Raw genomic sequence first — 15,531 nt, forward strand, 5'->3', positions numbered from 1 at the left:
TGAACTCTGCAAGTTGGACCGGGAGAAACCTACCCTGTCTCGTTAGCAAATGCACGCCTGCTGGGGTCAGTCTATAGGAGAACAACGGCTTGTATTTGTTCTCATCTTTTTTCATAAAGCATTATTAACAACAACCCAAGCGATAAGCAATCATGTGTAAAAATAATAATATTAAAAAAACAAAAAGCAAACGCTACACCACTTGGGAAAAGCCCAACTGTTTCTATGGCAACATAGCTGCTCACAAAACGGGAAATCTTTTTTTGAAGGACAGTCGTCTTTTTATTTTCCCCCTCTGTCCTTTATTCCTCTGTCTGTGAGATGATCAAAGGTATGGCAGGTAGATAAAGCGTGGCAGTAAAACTGAGGCAGATGCGGAGAGAAAGAGGAACGGGTGGCGGTGTGGTCAGTGGTTGGGACATGAGTTAAAAAGAGATGAAGCTTTAAAGCATAAACTGCTGAGAGGCTGCCTTAAATCTCAGCTGGTAATTTAACAGCAGTCACATTTTCACTTACATCTCCCTGTGACCTCCTCAAAACATACCTGACGGGCAGTAATGACTAGCGTTATTCCCCCTGTGTGACAGATAAGGTTGTGATACAGGGTGCATTTAAGGTGATGTAGTGTGTGATATATTCAGAATTAGGTTTGCAGTGCATTATTCTGGAGGCTTCCTCCCACGTCGATGACAGACTTCCTGCCTGTTCCTCCCTGGAAACCATATGTAGGCGGGAGAAGTGGGTTACACACAGGAAACAGAACGCTCCTGAGGGATGACACAGGAAAAAAAAAACAGCGCCTGACATAGCATTGACAAGGAAGTAGACTGAAATGTGAAAGACAGCACATCAGTTCAGCTCCATGACTGCAACTGGCATTCATGCATGGACAGCATAAAAAATGATGTTTAGACTCACTAAAATGCACGCAAACATTTAGTTATTGGGCAAGGTGGGTTGTCATTGAACCTATACAATTTATGACAAAGCAATTCAGCTTGTGCACCAAGAAACTTGCATTATTCTTGAGAAGATAAGAATTCATGTAGCTCTAATGCTGGAAAAAAATAATTTTAATCAGACATGTCAGACTTGTTTTAGCCTCTAGCATATCTAATGTGAATGATCTGATGCTTATCAGAGTTTATAGCAATTATGGTGCATCATTGTCTAGTACTATAATGTTGCTTAGGCTACAAATGTGAGGATTCATATCCCCTCTCTCTCTCTCTCTCTCTCTCTCTCTCTCTCTCTCTCTCGTTTCTTACTTTCTTAATGTTCATCATCAGTGGTCTTGTACAGTCATTAGTGCTACTACAACTACACTGTACAATCTATATTATGGTAAGAAACAGTTACGTAAAGAGAAATGACAACCCATCATTACTTAAAGAAATAAAGGTCGGACAATTCAATAAATCTCAAGAACTTGGAACGTATCCCGAATTGCAGTCTCTGAAACCATCAAATGCTATGATGAAACTAGCTCTCACAAGGCCCTTTGAGCCTAGACCAAGAACCTGCTGCAGGGGTTAAGTTTATTAGAATTACCAGCCTCAGAAACTGGCAATTTACAGCACCTTAGATTACAGCCCATATAAATATTTCTTGGGGTTCAAGTGGAAGACAAATTCGAACATTCATCGTTAGTAGGAGACTGTGTGAGGCCTTCATTGCAGCAAATAAACCATTACTTTGGAAGAACAAACACAGGAGATTTGCTTGGGCAAAGAAACACAAGGAATGGACATTAGATCAGTGGAAAACTGTCGTTTGGTCTGATGAATCCAAAGTTGAGATTTTTGGTTCTAACTGCCATGTCTTTGTTAGACTTAGAGAGGGTGAATGGACAGTTCCCAAATGTGTGGTTTCCACTATGAAGTGTGGAGGGAGGTGTGATGGTGTGGGGTGCTTTGCTGGTGACACTGTTGGTGACTTACTGAAAATTGATGGCACACTTAATCAGTGTGGCTACCACAGTGTTTTGCAGTTACATGCAGTACCATCTGGTTTGCACATAGTGGGACCATCATTTGTTTTCCAGCAGGACAGTGACCCCAAAAACACCTCTAGGTTATGTAAGAGCTATTTGTCCAAGAAGAATAGTGCTGGAGTGCTGTACCAGATGATCTGGCCTCCACAGTCACCCAATCTAAATCCAATTGAGATGGTCTGGGATGATTTGGACCAGAGTAAAGGAAAAGCAGCCAACAAGTTCCTCTGGCCTCTGGAACTCCTTCAAGATGATTGGAAAACCATTCAAGGTGACTACCTCATGAGGCTGACTGAGAGAATGCCAAGAGTGTTTTTGTTTCATAATTTCATATTTGTTCTGTCATAATTTTAATGTCTCCAGTGTTAATTTTCATGTACACTAAACTTAAAAAAATCAATCAACATCTAATAAATAAACAATGTATAGCATTTTATACACACATCTGTTTTTTAGCTAATGCAATACAACCAGATGAGCTATTAGGGTGCCTGGTATCATTTGACACAAAACTGTATCATACATATGCCGGACTTGCCCATGTCTGTTATCTAACCGACGCTTGCCGCAACATCGACATATGCACACAATCCAGGCGGCATTTGCATTTACTGACAAACATTGTATAAATTTATGCTTTTTCTTTCTTTATGTTTTATTTTATATAACTCCCAAATGCATAAGTGGTCACTCAATGCACAGTACAGATTCAATAATGAACAGAAGAAGCATTCATTCATTTAAAGTAATTTATCAGTAGGCAACATGTATCAAGCACATCGTAGAAACCCCTTTGTGTGCTTGACATGCACAAATAATTTCCAGACTTCTATACTTGCCAAATGTTGATTATACACCATGACCTAAAAGACTAACAACTACACACACACACACATCATGTCTCATCTATTCAGCTAACCTGATAACCTATGAGTGCTCTTATTGGTGAGAAAACAGACTCAGTGGGTATTTTGGCTAGGCTGACAAGTCTGTCCCGTCTTTATGATTTACCACACTTCTCAGTGGCTCCCGACAGGTTGGAATTGATATGGTGAATGAAACCATTCTTTGGCAATTTTTGTGTTACTTCTCTGTGCTCCAGCCTCTAGTGTATGTGGGTGTGTGTGTACATGTGTTACATCATATCCAGTTGCATATCTACTTCTAGCACCCAGGTCCTGGAGGAAACCTGGAAGATAAAAACATAACTAAAAACTAAATCAATGTGTTAATGGGACTAGCTAGGCAGAGGCCAAAAGTCTTGATAAAACAATGTTTTATTTGAAAGGACACCTGCCTGTGGAACAGTTAAAAATGTGGGTTTTATGCAAATCATACTGACTCAGAACTGACGTACACAAGTCTGCAGCATTTCAGTGAAAAATGCATTCCAACACTGTATGATAAGGTGAACCCCTAGGTGGAAGGGTCTAAGGTGGACCCAGTACAAACATTTATGGTGCATGACTGCTCATTGTTTACTCCTGTTAACAAGAATAGACTTCATATTTTATGCATTTGTTTTTGCTGCTTGTTTGGTAACTCGTAACAGATAAAGATGGCATTAGGTTGTGTTTGGGTCGTCTGACTTTTATCTAATGAGAACTCCTCCTCCTCTTCTTATAAGCTTCATAGGTCACAGGCTGGGCTGATATATGGTCTGTATTTTGATAAATAGAATGCCTATGGTGTTACATCAGTATCAAAACTAGGGGGCGCAAAAAACACAGGGTGAAAAATATAGACCTGCACGTTTTAACAGTATATAAACGCAAATATCCCACTTGCGAGCACAAATGTGAAGCTTATGTGCACAGAAGAGCTGTGCGTATGTTAATCATAAAATCACGCTCAAACTGTGGTTTTCCCTCCTCCAATGTGTTTTTCTCTCTCCATTTTATAGTTTTCTTCGCTCGGCCAGGTGATTTGTGATTGACTCTACATCGAATGATTGATTGACAACTTCTCCAGAAGTCCAACATGGCAGATAAGAACGAGTGTTGGTTTAATACTCTCTGTGCTTTATCTATATTGTGGTAAAGTTAATTATTTATTAGTCAAACAGTATTTCTTCTAAAAGTGTGTATGATATAGTGTTTCTAACAACAATGTTATCACTCCCTCGGATGTAGACATTAGCTAATGACTTGACATTTGATTAGCTAAACTGGATAAGCAGTTTGCGACATGTCTCTATCAGACAAATTATATGTACATAATGCTGAAAATACAACAATCACATAGTAATTAATTTAATGACACTGAGCAGTTGAACATGATCTTAAATCAGAAAATGTGTAGGTCTATATTTTTCACCCGGTGGCACCCCCTAGCTTTGATATTGATGTAACGCCATAAACGGCTGTCAATAAAACGGTGCCTTGTATCAATTTATCAGACAATGTGTCTTTAAGAGTTTGTAGATGGCTGTAAATGTCCACACCTGTAACTCAACAAAAATTTTGCAAACAGATCTTCACTGAACTTCTTAACATTTTTCAATTTTTCAGGTTTTGCTCTGCTTTATATTGCACTACTTAATTAATTTTCATCCAACACATATTTCCTCCAGGGCCTAGTGTGTGGCAACAAACAATCCACAGGGAAGACGAGTTCAGCTTCGTTCCTTAACTGCCAGTTCTCCCACTGCCTACCTCTGCCTTTCTACTAAGGAACCTCCTCACCCTGGAGACCTCTCCCACGTTTTCACTTTTCTCTCCGTCCCCAATCAATCTACTCCAAAAATTTTACTGACTCTCTGCCTCTCCCTGATTCCTCCCTCCCACCCTCAGTGAGTCTCCCTTTGGGTGCTGAGGCAATGGCAGTGCCTTCAGCCCATGAGTTTCACTGGCAGAGTCTGGCACAACTGCCCACCGGCCGTGTCTACCATACACTCTCAGAGGTGGGGGGCCAGATGTACATGCTCGGGGGCTGCGATGCTGCAGGAAGACCTTGCCCCAGCCTGGAGCTCTACTCCCCTGAGGTACTACAGCAAACAGATGCAACCTGGATACTGTGTCTAATGTTTCATTCTTCCCCAAGCAGAAATAGACAGCACAATAATGATAAAGTGCTGATACAAGTGAAGCCAGTGCAACAGTGTTTTGGTAAAAATTATTGTAAAACTATAAAAGAAAATTTAAGCAACAATATGTAGTTTTATAACAACAAAGGCCACAACAAAAAACTTAACACAAATACACATGAAATGTTTTATTACACTGGAAGGGGAAAATGAAGCTGGATTATTAAACTCACAATTGTCTTGACCAGTCAACAGCAAAGTACTATCTGTAGTCATTTTAGTTTCGACTGTGTAAATGCAATGATTTAACAGAACATTAGTTACATTTTAAGCCTGCTGTCAAAAATCAATTGATTTAAATTGGAAATAAACCTTCTGTAGTGTAAGGCAAACAGTGGTACTAAAAACGACTAAAGTCAAGGAAATGCTTGTACCTCTGAAACATAAAAGACTTCTGCAACTTCAGCTGAAATGTTTGAAATGTTCTAAAAGTGTTTAAATATTAAATTTATTAAATATCAATGAAATCTCACTTATGTCCTTTATCAATTTATTAAGAGAGTCCTGTGTGAGCTGGTGAATATAACCTAAATACTTTGTCTTTTGGCTCAATAATATTCTGGAATCGATATGTCCTTTGTGGATTTGTATTTAATGCTTTGTCTGAATGCAGTTGCTTGTCCCTGTTTGCAGGGGGATCGGTGGATAAATTTAACGCCAATGCCAACCCCTCGTGCTGGGGCAGCTGTGGCTGTGCTAGGAAAACAGATCCTGGTGGTAGGAGGAGTGGGGGAGGACCAGAATCCCTTGAAGGTGGTGGAGATGTACAACACAGAGGAAGGGAGGTGGAGAAAGAGGAACACACTGCGGGAGGCCCTGATGGGTGTATCCATCACCGTGAAAGGTGTGGACTGTGACATATTAGCTGTTAGCCCTAAACCCAGGGTTTATAAATTGTCTCCTAATTGCCAACTGCTGTGTGGTTTGGTGTTTTGTGCTATGCTAGCAATAATGAGACTGAAAATAATTAATATCAATAATTATCTTTGGGCTCACTCTCATGTGAGTGCAAAAACTTCTCTTTTAATTATTTATTATAGCTTCAAGCATAACTGATATTATATCATGTAGTATTATATGTTCTTTTATAGCTGTTCAATTTAATACTATGAGTACTGTCAGTGTAACTGCTCCAGAGGCTGTCTTTCCATCTACAATATGTCTATCATAAGTGCAGCAGCAGTTAATGCTGAACAGAAAAGTATTGATAACACCCACGTCCGTTAAACTGGAGACCACAGCAAAATCTGGCCCTCCAGCGAAAATGTGGCCCTTGACAAATGTTCTCACTTTTGTATTTAGAATAAAACAGGATTTTTCATAAATCTGCTTTAGCTAACAGTGAAAATACAAGAAATGTATAAATCCCAGCAAATAGCTGACCTAAAAATGTGATGAGTTATGCAAATCCCTGCTACTGCTTCCCATCCTGCACCAATTTAAAAAAAAAAAAACAGTGCTGACATTAAGTTTGATATACTTGCCTGAGGAATAACACCATTAAATAGTATAACAAAAATCCAAATATAATAAAAAATAAATTGAATTTTGAGCAAAGCAGTGTTGTTCTCATATTCAGAAAAATGTACCATTTCCACCATATCAATGATCTTCATAGTGTATTGTACTATTTGGTACTTAATGAATGTACTATTTTGTAACTGAAAAGGATGCTAGACAAGGCAAGCCAATACCAATTATAAAATTCCATGGCAAAGTTTTTTTTTTGTTTTTTTTACATATTTTTTACTAAGATGTTCTGGGAGTCATCTCTTCACCATGTTTTTTTCCTGTTTTTTTCCTGAGTTTTTCCTGTTGAACATCTCCTAACTTGTTTCACATTGCACAACAATGGGTATCCATACAAAGGCTTTTAAATGGGGATACACTGAAGTTTTGTTCACTATGTGAATTCATTATATGTTTATGGTGCATTCAGGTTATACAATAAAAACAGGTTTGATTTTTGTATTTGAAAATATTTCCCAACTTAGACTGCAGTCTGATACATTTTCCTTCATTATTTGGCCTGGCTGTGAGATCTGATTCTACTGATGAGTTCTTTTATATCTTTTAAAGGTGCACTCCACCATTGTTTCACTTGTGGTTAATTTTATCAGGGGGAGAGGTACTCCACCCGTGTCAAGAATTGTATGATGTGTTTTGTTCCCCTGAAGAAGGATTTTCATCATCACAGTTATTGTAGGTACCCCAGCTTTATGGAAGTGTGATACTATATCAAGTACCCCTATAAATAACAGCAACTGTATCTATCTGAGCTATTAAACTTTGGTAATTAGAACTCAGTCAGTTTGTTTGATTTCACTTCCACAGCCACAGCTGCAGCATTTAGTTTGCAGTAATAATATAATAATAAGATATCTATCTCTATATTTATAGATATAAATATAGATATGGATATAGATATAGATATACCATCTATATTTAGTCTCACATTTTGTTAATCCATCCAGCAGTCTATATAAATAAACAGTCCCTTCAGCCTTGGATGTTTTGTATTTAGTCCATTGGTGCATCTGTCAGTGTCTGCTGGAACACAGATAGATGCTGTATGCACACAGAATTATTGGCTTCTTTGTGGTGTTCTCTCCATCTCCCTGACCAGTGTTCGATCCTTGGCCCTTTGCTTGCAGTTCATTCCCCAAATTCATCTACAGCAGCTGAAAAAGAGACAAATAGTCTGACAAAATGTTCAATAGAGCCAAATTAAAACAAATATGGTATTTTTAAATGGCTGAAAACCACTGAAATGATAAAATGATGCCATTTTATTGATATTTGCAGGATCATTATTTTCCAAATTTCAGGTAATGAACCTCAGGTAATGGGCTTTTCTTTTCACCAAAATTAATATAAAGTATTTGGGAAACTTTTCCCAATTTTATTTACTGTATCCAGCATACAGTAGACACAGACTGGAATTGGAAACAAATTAAAAAATAGAAAATTTTAATAATACATAATAATAACAATATAAAACTTTATCAAAATGCAGATTGTTTCCCTGTAGCAATTTTTCTCTTCAGACTATTAATGCTACTTTTTTTTCCTGTTTTAGCATTCTCACTACCACCTCCATTCTTATGCTAGAGGTGTCATAGCAAAGTGCCAGACGTTGACTCTTGCATTTTTATTCTGCTGCTGCACTCCCTGTCCTCCCCATGTCTGTCACAGTCCTTTGCCTCGTCACAAGCAAACTCCTCATCCAACTGTCTAGCCTAGAAAATTTTTGGCACTTCATAAAGTAAAGTGCCAGTGAGTTGTTTTCATCAGCTGGGATTAGTCTTTCACAAACTGACTGCTGCTGTACCAGTTGTTATTGTTTGACTAATTTTAGCAACATTTTTGTGAAGATTTTCATAGACATACAGTTTTTTTCACAGACTAAATTTAAATGTACTTTGCTAATTCAGTTCATAATAATGGATGCTTCTTAATGGAAATGTGTGTGTGTGTGTGTGTGTGTGTGTGTGTGTGTGTGTGTGTGTGTGTGTGTGTGTGTGTGTGCATGTGCATTTGTCTGTGTCTGTCTGCGTGCTTGTGTGTAGATGGCCGGGCTCTGGCTGTGGGGGGAATGGGTGCTGACCTGCTCCCTCGTAGCATCCTGCAGCAGTATGACCTTCGAAAGGACGTGTGGGCACAACTTCCTCCCATGCCAACTCCACGCTATGATGCGAACACACACCTGCTGGGCAATAAACTCTATGTGGCAGGTACAAACAGATCAGTGTGGGTGTGTTCATGCTACAGTATCGCTGTGTGTGTTAAATAATTATTTGTCAGAGTTGAAACCCTCTATATAAGCATCTACACAATTATATACTATTCTTTCTACCTCATCTTTTAGGTGGCCGTCAGTGTAAACGACCAGTGAAGGCCTTTGAAGTATATGACACAGAGACACGTTCTTGGACTACGCTACCAATGATGCCATGTAAACGCACATATGGGGGCGTGATGTGGGACACAGCTGGGAAGCTGTGTCTGCTGGGAGGACTGCGGCAGGGAGGAGGACATCAGAGCTCCAAATTCACCAAGAATGTCAACATTTTCGACACTAACCAAGGTACAGAGACAAGCTATGCACAACACAGTCAGAAATGCCTGTTGCAACTCATTACAACACATTTGTGTCAAAGGCTAGTTCAAGCCCTCTTAACTTTATTTTAAAATCTGAGTTCCCATAAATGCCAAATACATCAGGTTTAATTGCACCAAAATGTGTATGAAACCATCCAGCTGGAACTGCAGATTAATAAATGTCATCTTAAGTTTTAATATTTCACTTATAAGCAGTGCATCACAAGGACAAAATGTCAAGGAGTTGCAGAGTTTAAATGCATACAAAATTCATAATGCTTTTATGAAGCTCTGTATCCAAAACATTTAGATTTGTTGACTTCTTGCGGAAGTTTACGTAGCATATACCAAACACGGGTGTAAATGAATAATTATACATTTTAGGTAAATATGCTTAATTGCTTTCTTTCTGAGTGTAAACAGAAAATTGCTATTGGTTTTAAAACTGTGTTAAGTATAGTGTTGGAGTCAGGTTGTGGTTAGAGTGGAGGCAGGAGACTAGCCTTGCTCTGTCAATGATTAAAAAATAACATAAGCTCCAACCAAGCTGTCAGTAGTTGAGTTGCATTATGGGTAATATAGACGTCATGTTTTGACAACTAAGAAGAATACATGAAATAAGAAACAATGTCGCTTTCTTATGCATCGTTCCTTTTTTCATTAAGTCCATCACCATTTTAAGAGTACAGTGAGATTTAGGAATGTCAATGAGATTTATAGCTTGGGATCTCATTTGCATAAATGACAACATACTGTAGATATCTCCCAAATGTTTTAACTATTCCTTTAACAGTTTTAAATTAATAAAGGAACTGTCTATGAAGTCTGACACAGACATTTTTTGGGGTTTGAAAGAGCAATTTTATTCCTCTATTTTCTTTATATACAATATAGGCATTAACATCAACCTACCTGTGAACAGTAATGGTTTTCTACTAAAACAGGCTCATTTTTCTCTTAATTCTGTGCACACTCTTTGTCGTAGAACTCAGCATGATGACTTATCCCTCTATCTAGCAAAGACACCCCAGAGTAACAGGTGAACAAATTGAGGAGGGACCAGAAGGAGAAATGGGAGAGCAAAAATCGATAAGTCATTTTAGACAGCTGAATATATGGTCACACATCAGAATCGGTCGGGTGAAACCCAAATAAAGCAGAACACAGCAATGATAAGGTTAATGTATGATATTGGTGGAGAAGGTTTGCCTTATGTGTAAGAGAGAAAGAAAGATGGAATGAAAACATACTCCAACAAACAGGAGCATTCATATGCATTTACTAATGTATATGCACATAGACATGGACACACATACACACACACACACATATGGGGAAGGCAGCTGTACCCCATTTCTCCAAACTAATTTCAGTTAGAATGAGCTGTGTACAGAGACGTGGAGATGAGGAGCACTTTAAATTGCAAGATCCAGAAACAGATTGCTTTATTATCTCCACACCCACACACACCCACACACACACACACACAGTCACGCAATCTGCTGTCATAGTGCCGTTCTATTACTGTTACATATCACCTGTATTAAGACACACGCCTGTTAGGTGATGTTTCAGCACTGTTTGCAAGCTGCAACAACTACATCTGAAAACACAAAGAATCGAGATGTGAAAGAAAATTAACACATAGAATGAAAAACTGTGGCTCTAGAAATTTGTCTAAGGGGTCAACTAACCCAAATTACAAAAAACTATTTTCTCTGTTTCCTCTACTCTGTTTCCAGCCAGCCAGCAGAGTGGTTTTGAGTTTGTTTGTTTGTTTTTTTTTCTTTTTTTGCCTGTGTTCTGATGTCAGTTCAGTTATGTATTAAGTGCCTATATTTGGTTCCCAAAGAATATTGTGATGAAACTGCATAATAAATTTGCTATTTGCTAAGTTTATAATCACATTCAGTGATTCAGTGACCTGATACTTTATGATAAATAATGTTGTTTTTCCATCTTTATTAACAGTACCTGCAGTTTTTCATAGACTGCAAGAACCTCTACCATTAAGATGTAGCACCTTAAGTCTGTGTTGTCTGGGTCAAAGTCATGTGATCACTTAGACATCCACTGCATTTAAACTGTGGTTTATTCTGAACCAGATGCTGTTTCCTGCGGAGAGTACATAGTATAAGTATTTCATCTAAACCAGCCACACACCACGTGCCTCATTTATCAGTGGTTTGATATTATTTAAGCACTAAAACATGCATGTGCTCACAGAATTTAATTTAATAATTTCTTCTTTTGTTAAGTTCTGCTTATATGTACATTCATACATAAATTGATTCCTTATTTCATCTTGCTGTTATATGTCTAGGTATGTGGTCAAGTTTGCCAATGGTGTAGACGTCACAGAATCAAATAATCATGTGTTTATTGTCAGACATTTTACTTTTGCATTGCAGTTGTTATATAAGTTAACACTGTACATTTGATACATTATTGAAAGTGAGATAAAGTTGAAAAAAACACATGGAGGCAAATGTGTCACAATACAATCTACATTGCACTAAACAATATTTATCATAACAGTTTTACTTAATGGTAGTGAAAGGCAGCCAACTCAAGTGTAAGTAGAGCTCTTCAGTGAGAGAAGACAGAGCATTAATGTGATTCTTTAGTGAAAATATTAGTAGTGTTGTTTGGTGCTCGTAAATTGCCAGCACACTCTCAAGGATGAGATTCTCAATATATGTGCAAACAAATTCACTCAAGTTGAAATTGCATTCAGTCACATTGTCTTATTGTATCATGACGTGAAAATATGAACAACAGTAGAAATAATGCAGCTCACTACAGAAACAATTAAGCTGATAAACTAACACTGATAAAATGATGACAGTGATGATTATTCCATTGCCCCAGTGCATGTTGAGAAATGATCAGGGTACCTCCCACTATGCGAAATTAAGAGTAATTATTTGTTCCCTTAGTTGATCATTCCTTGCCCGATCTGTGCTGTTGTCAGTACAAACTGAACTTGTTTCAGATGACCGAATGAAGGAAAGGACGTGTTTTCTCAATTCTTCCTTCCTCATATTTTTCCCCTGCATCTTATCCTTGTATCTTATGTGGGAGGGACTAAGACAAGAGGATAAGACTGGTTGCACAGGTTGTCTTTCAGTTTCCCTGCACCCACACCCTCCTGAAGACATGAGGAGAGAAGAAACAAGGAAATTCTTGTTCTTCTTCTCCACCTTCATCTTCTTCCTCTCCTCAGTCTTCTTTTTTCTTCTTCTACTTCTTCTTCTTATTATTATTTTAATTTTTTTTAGAGAAATGAGACACCCTTTCCTTTGAACTGTCATCTGAAGTGGCAACTGCCTCTGGTGACAGGGGCTCAGCTGGATCTACTGTCAGCTGGCTTTGTTCTCTGATCTGTTTGACAAATATCTGCATATTTATTAAAACTATGCAATATGTATTTATACTGCGCTCAGATGAGTCAAACCAAACTGTGTACATGTTTTTCACTGCTCAGAGGTTATATCTGCATAAACCGCAGTACGTTATTTGTAGTACACAAGCAGCAACAGATTTCCAAGTGGAATGAATCCTGGGTTTTTTTTAGGATTTCTCTCAAAAATCACATCTTGATTTATTGTTGACTCGCTTGTCTGACTAATTTGTCTCATTTTCACATGTTCTCAGATGCTGTGGAACCACAAAGACAAATGCACAAAGGGACCTTGAGTTTAATTCCTGTGGCTCCTTAATAGCTGGCACTATTTGTCTAAAGGAAGTGTACAGGTTTTTTGTGACTTGGGCTAACCAACATTTTAAAATTACTAATTTATTTGCTTTTCTCAACTCGAATAATGAATTTGCAAATTCAGTTAATGTTACTGCATTTAACAAAGAAGCACTCTGATCCATCCCTCATGCCTGAGCAAGTAGAACTCAGGCAACAGTAACAATAAACACAAATGTTGTAGTCCCCTTGGGACCATCTAGTAACAAATTTATTCCTGTGTTGTATATTAGATTTATATCCTGCTTGAGATGGTAAAATCTGCCCAAAAGGCAAAAAAGCTGATGGAATGAAACAAATAAGAATAAAGGAGATATGGTCTATGATCATCTGTGTGGTCAGCAGTGTCTGAGATTTCACCTGTGACAGGCAGAAAGAATCCATCTAAAACCTAGTCCTGAAACCAATCACCATTCTTTTCAAGTTTTAGTCATGAGAAACAATTACAAAGCAGAGTGTGGATGAAATTACCACCACACAGACTACAAAGCCCAGTCTTCAGAGGATCGCCTCATCTCCTTCATTCTATTGTCACTCCCTCTCTCTGTCTGTGTTCTCTCTTTCTGCATTTTCTCTGTTTCTCCATCCCTTTATTCTCCTCTGTTGTCTCCCTCTGGAGTAGAATAATGCTGGTGTTTTCCCTGCATCCTACAAAGAAAATCTTGGCATGAAGACTTGTGTAATCCCTCCAAAGCAAATAGGAGTCAGGTCTGCAGTAGCAACTCAGTCTCAGAGGATTGGCCCATAAGCCTGTAGTACAATGTGTTGACGCAGTTGTATTTTTAAAAAAGAAAATCCTGCCTGTAAAACTGTAAGCACTTTTTTAAAAATGCCTGAGATAGATGTCATACTTTATTTTCAATTGGTTGATGAATGGAATAAAATGGATCTTCCCAGCACCTAGCTCACAGTAAAATAGAAGGAAGAATATAATGTTTTTGAGTCAAAATATACATTTTGACGGTCTTTAACAATTCATTGCAGTAAAAATCGATACTGCAATTTTTCAATCAGAATGCCTTGTAACTATAGGACATATTATGTCATTACCAAGTAGTTATATTTTTATAATCTGTAAACTTTATTCAGTTTTTTGCTTTCATGTGCACAGCACAACCATGATAACAACTCTATGAGATTCTCCCTGTGCCATGCAGTGCTTTGAGGTTGGTACTACTCACAATTACAGTTCTAAGTTTTAAGTTAAACCTCGCACCTACTGACTCTGTCCCAATTCAGGGCTGCATCCTTCAAAGGACTCGGCCTTCAGAGGATGCAGGCCGTGAATTGGGACACAGCTACTGTGTATAATGTGTTTATCAGGTTCACCATCCCTTATTAGCATGTTAGGCTGGTGAAACACTAAGCAATCAGCAATGGCTCCCGAAATTGAGGTGGTTCACTCTCATTGGCTGTTCAGCTGAATGGATCAGTGTAGCATTTAGTGTGGTTTCTCCTTAATTTTCTAGTCCACCCCTCAACCAAAAGATCCAGGGCTGACAATGCCATTTGCAACTCTTTTACCAGACATATTCTCAAAGTAACAATAAACTGTTTGTGGTGAGCAAGAATGGTGTGAAAATGGTCAACAATTTATTGAACCACACAGACTGATAAAACAGTGAATTGCGCAAGAAAGGCTGTTCCTCTAAGAAGAGCACAGTGGACGGCCAGCTGTGAGCTTTACTGTGTTCTCCCTCAGTGTACTTTAACCAGGCTGGAAAGAAAACACAACTCTTCATCACACACTGCTGCAACATGTAGGAAGACTCACCATCTGGCTACTTATCTTTCATTCTGTGTGCCTTTATTTGTCTCTCCTAACCTTGTTGTCTCTGTCTTTTATTTAAGAAGCCTGAGAATAAATTAGAAAGAGAAGAGAGAATGAAAAGAGTACAAGAAGAGAATGAGGTAGAAGGAGGAGAGAAAAAAAATCACAGGTATGAGAAATAAGAGAGAGGGGGTGATTTAGAGAAAAAAGGTGGACAAAGATATAGAGCAAGACATTTTCTTGTCCTTTTTTTTCTATATGTATATTTCATTCTAATTCTCTCTGCCTCCCTTGCACCCTAATGAAGTTATCTTTCTTTCTCTGTCATGATTCCCTCCAGTCTGGGTTTTCTTTCAGATAAACAAGAGTTGGCAGCAGCAAAGCCTGAAAGAAGAAGAGCATTTCTTCAGAATCTGCTGGGGAATGAGAAACATTATGTTGATGGCTTTGTTTTCATTTTCTCCACTCTCAGTACACTTTTTGTCATCTGAAGTGCTCCATCTTTGAGTGTGAAGGACCACATGAGGATTGTTGAAGACAGTCTTCTTTGTCACGTAATTATGGAGATTAAATTAAAATTGTAATGTTTTATACAGCTGCAGTTTAACAGATCTGCTTGCTTTGAAAGCTTGCAAGTTGCTCTGAAATAAACTGGGATTACAGCTGCCAACAGCTGTTTTAGTGGTGAATAAGAAAAGGTGCTTCATCCTTGGACCAGTCCAGCATGGGAAGCAGTTGAGGGGACATGTACTGCATACTTCACTGTACTAACAGATATTAGGTTCGTCTGCATATCTGTGCAGAAAGGTAGGATCTAAGTGAAT

General features: G+C 38.3%; 1 protein-coding gene across 4 annotated transcripts in view; it reads left to right on the forward strand.

Moving 5' to 3' along the window:
• The window catches only part of klhdc8a (kelch domain containing 8A), a 37,112-nt gene that overhangs the window by 16,608 nt on the left and 4,973 nt on the right, over positions 1-15,531 (forward strand). For 2 of the 4 annotated variants that reach the window (XM_026307410.1, XM_026307413.1), the window contains exons 3-7: positions 3,897-4,029; positions 4,566-4,976; positions 5,712-5,922; positions 8,648-8,812; positions 8,947-9,165. In XM_026307410.1, the coding sequence (XP_026163195.1) occupies positions 4,812-4,976; positions 5,712-5,922; positions 8,648-8,812; positions 8,947-9,165 (760 nt within the window). In that variant the 5' untranslated portion in view covers positions 3,897-4,029; positions 4,566-4,811. Of the gene's footprint in view, positions 1-3,896; positions 4,030-4,166; positions 4,977-5,711; positions 5,923-8,647; positions 8,813-8,946; positions 9,166-15,531 lie in introns of those variants that run through there. The other 2 variants (XM_026307411.1, XM_026307412.1) reach the window with 2 other exon arrangements.

This window comes from Mastacembelus armatus, chromosome 5, assembly GCF_900324485.2.
Source record: "Mastacembelus armatus chromosome 5, fMasArm1.2, whole genome shotgun sequence".
In the NCBI taxonomy this organism is placed as follows: domain Eukaryota; kingdom Metazoa; phylum Chordata; class Actinopteri; order Synbranchiformes; family Mastacembelidae; genus Mastacembelus; species Mastacembelus armatus.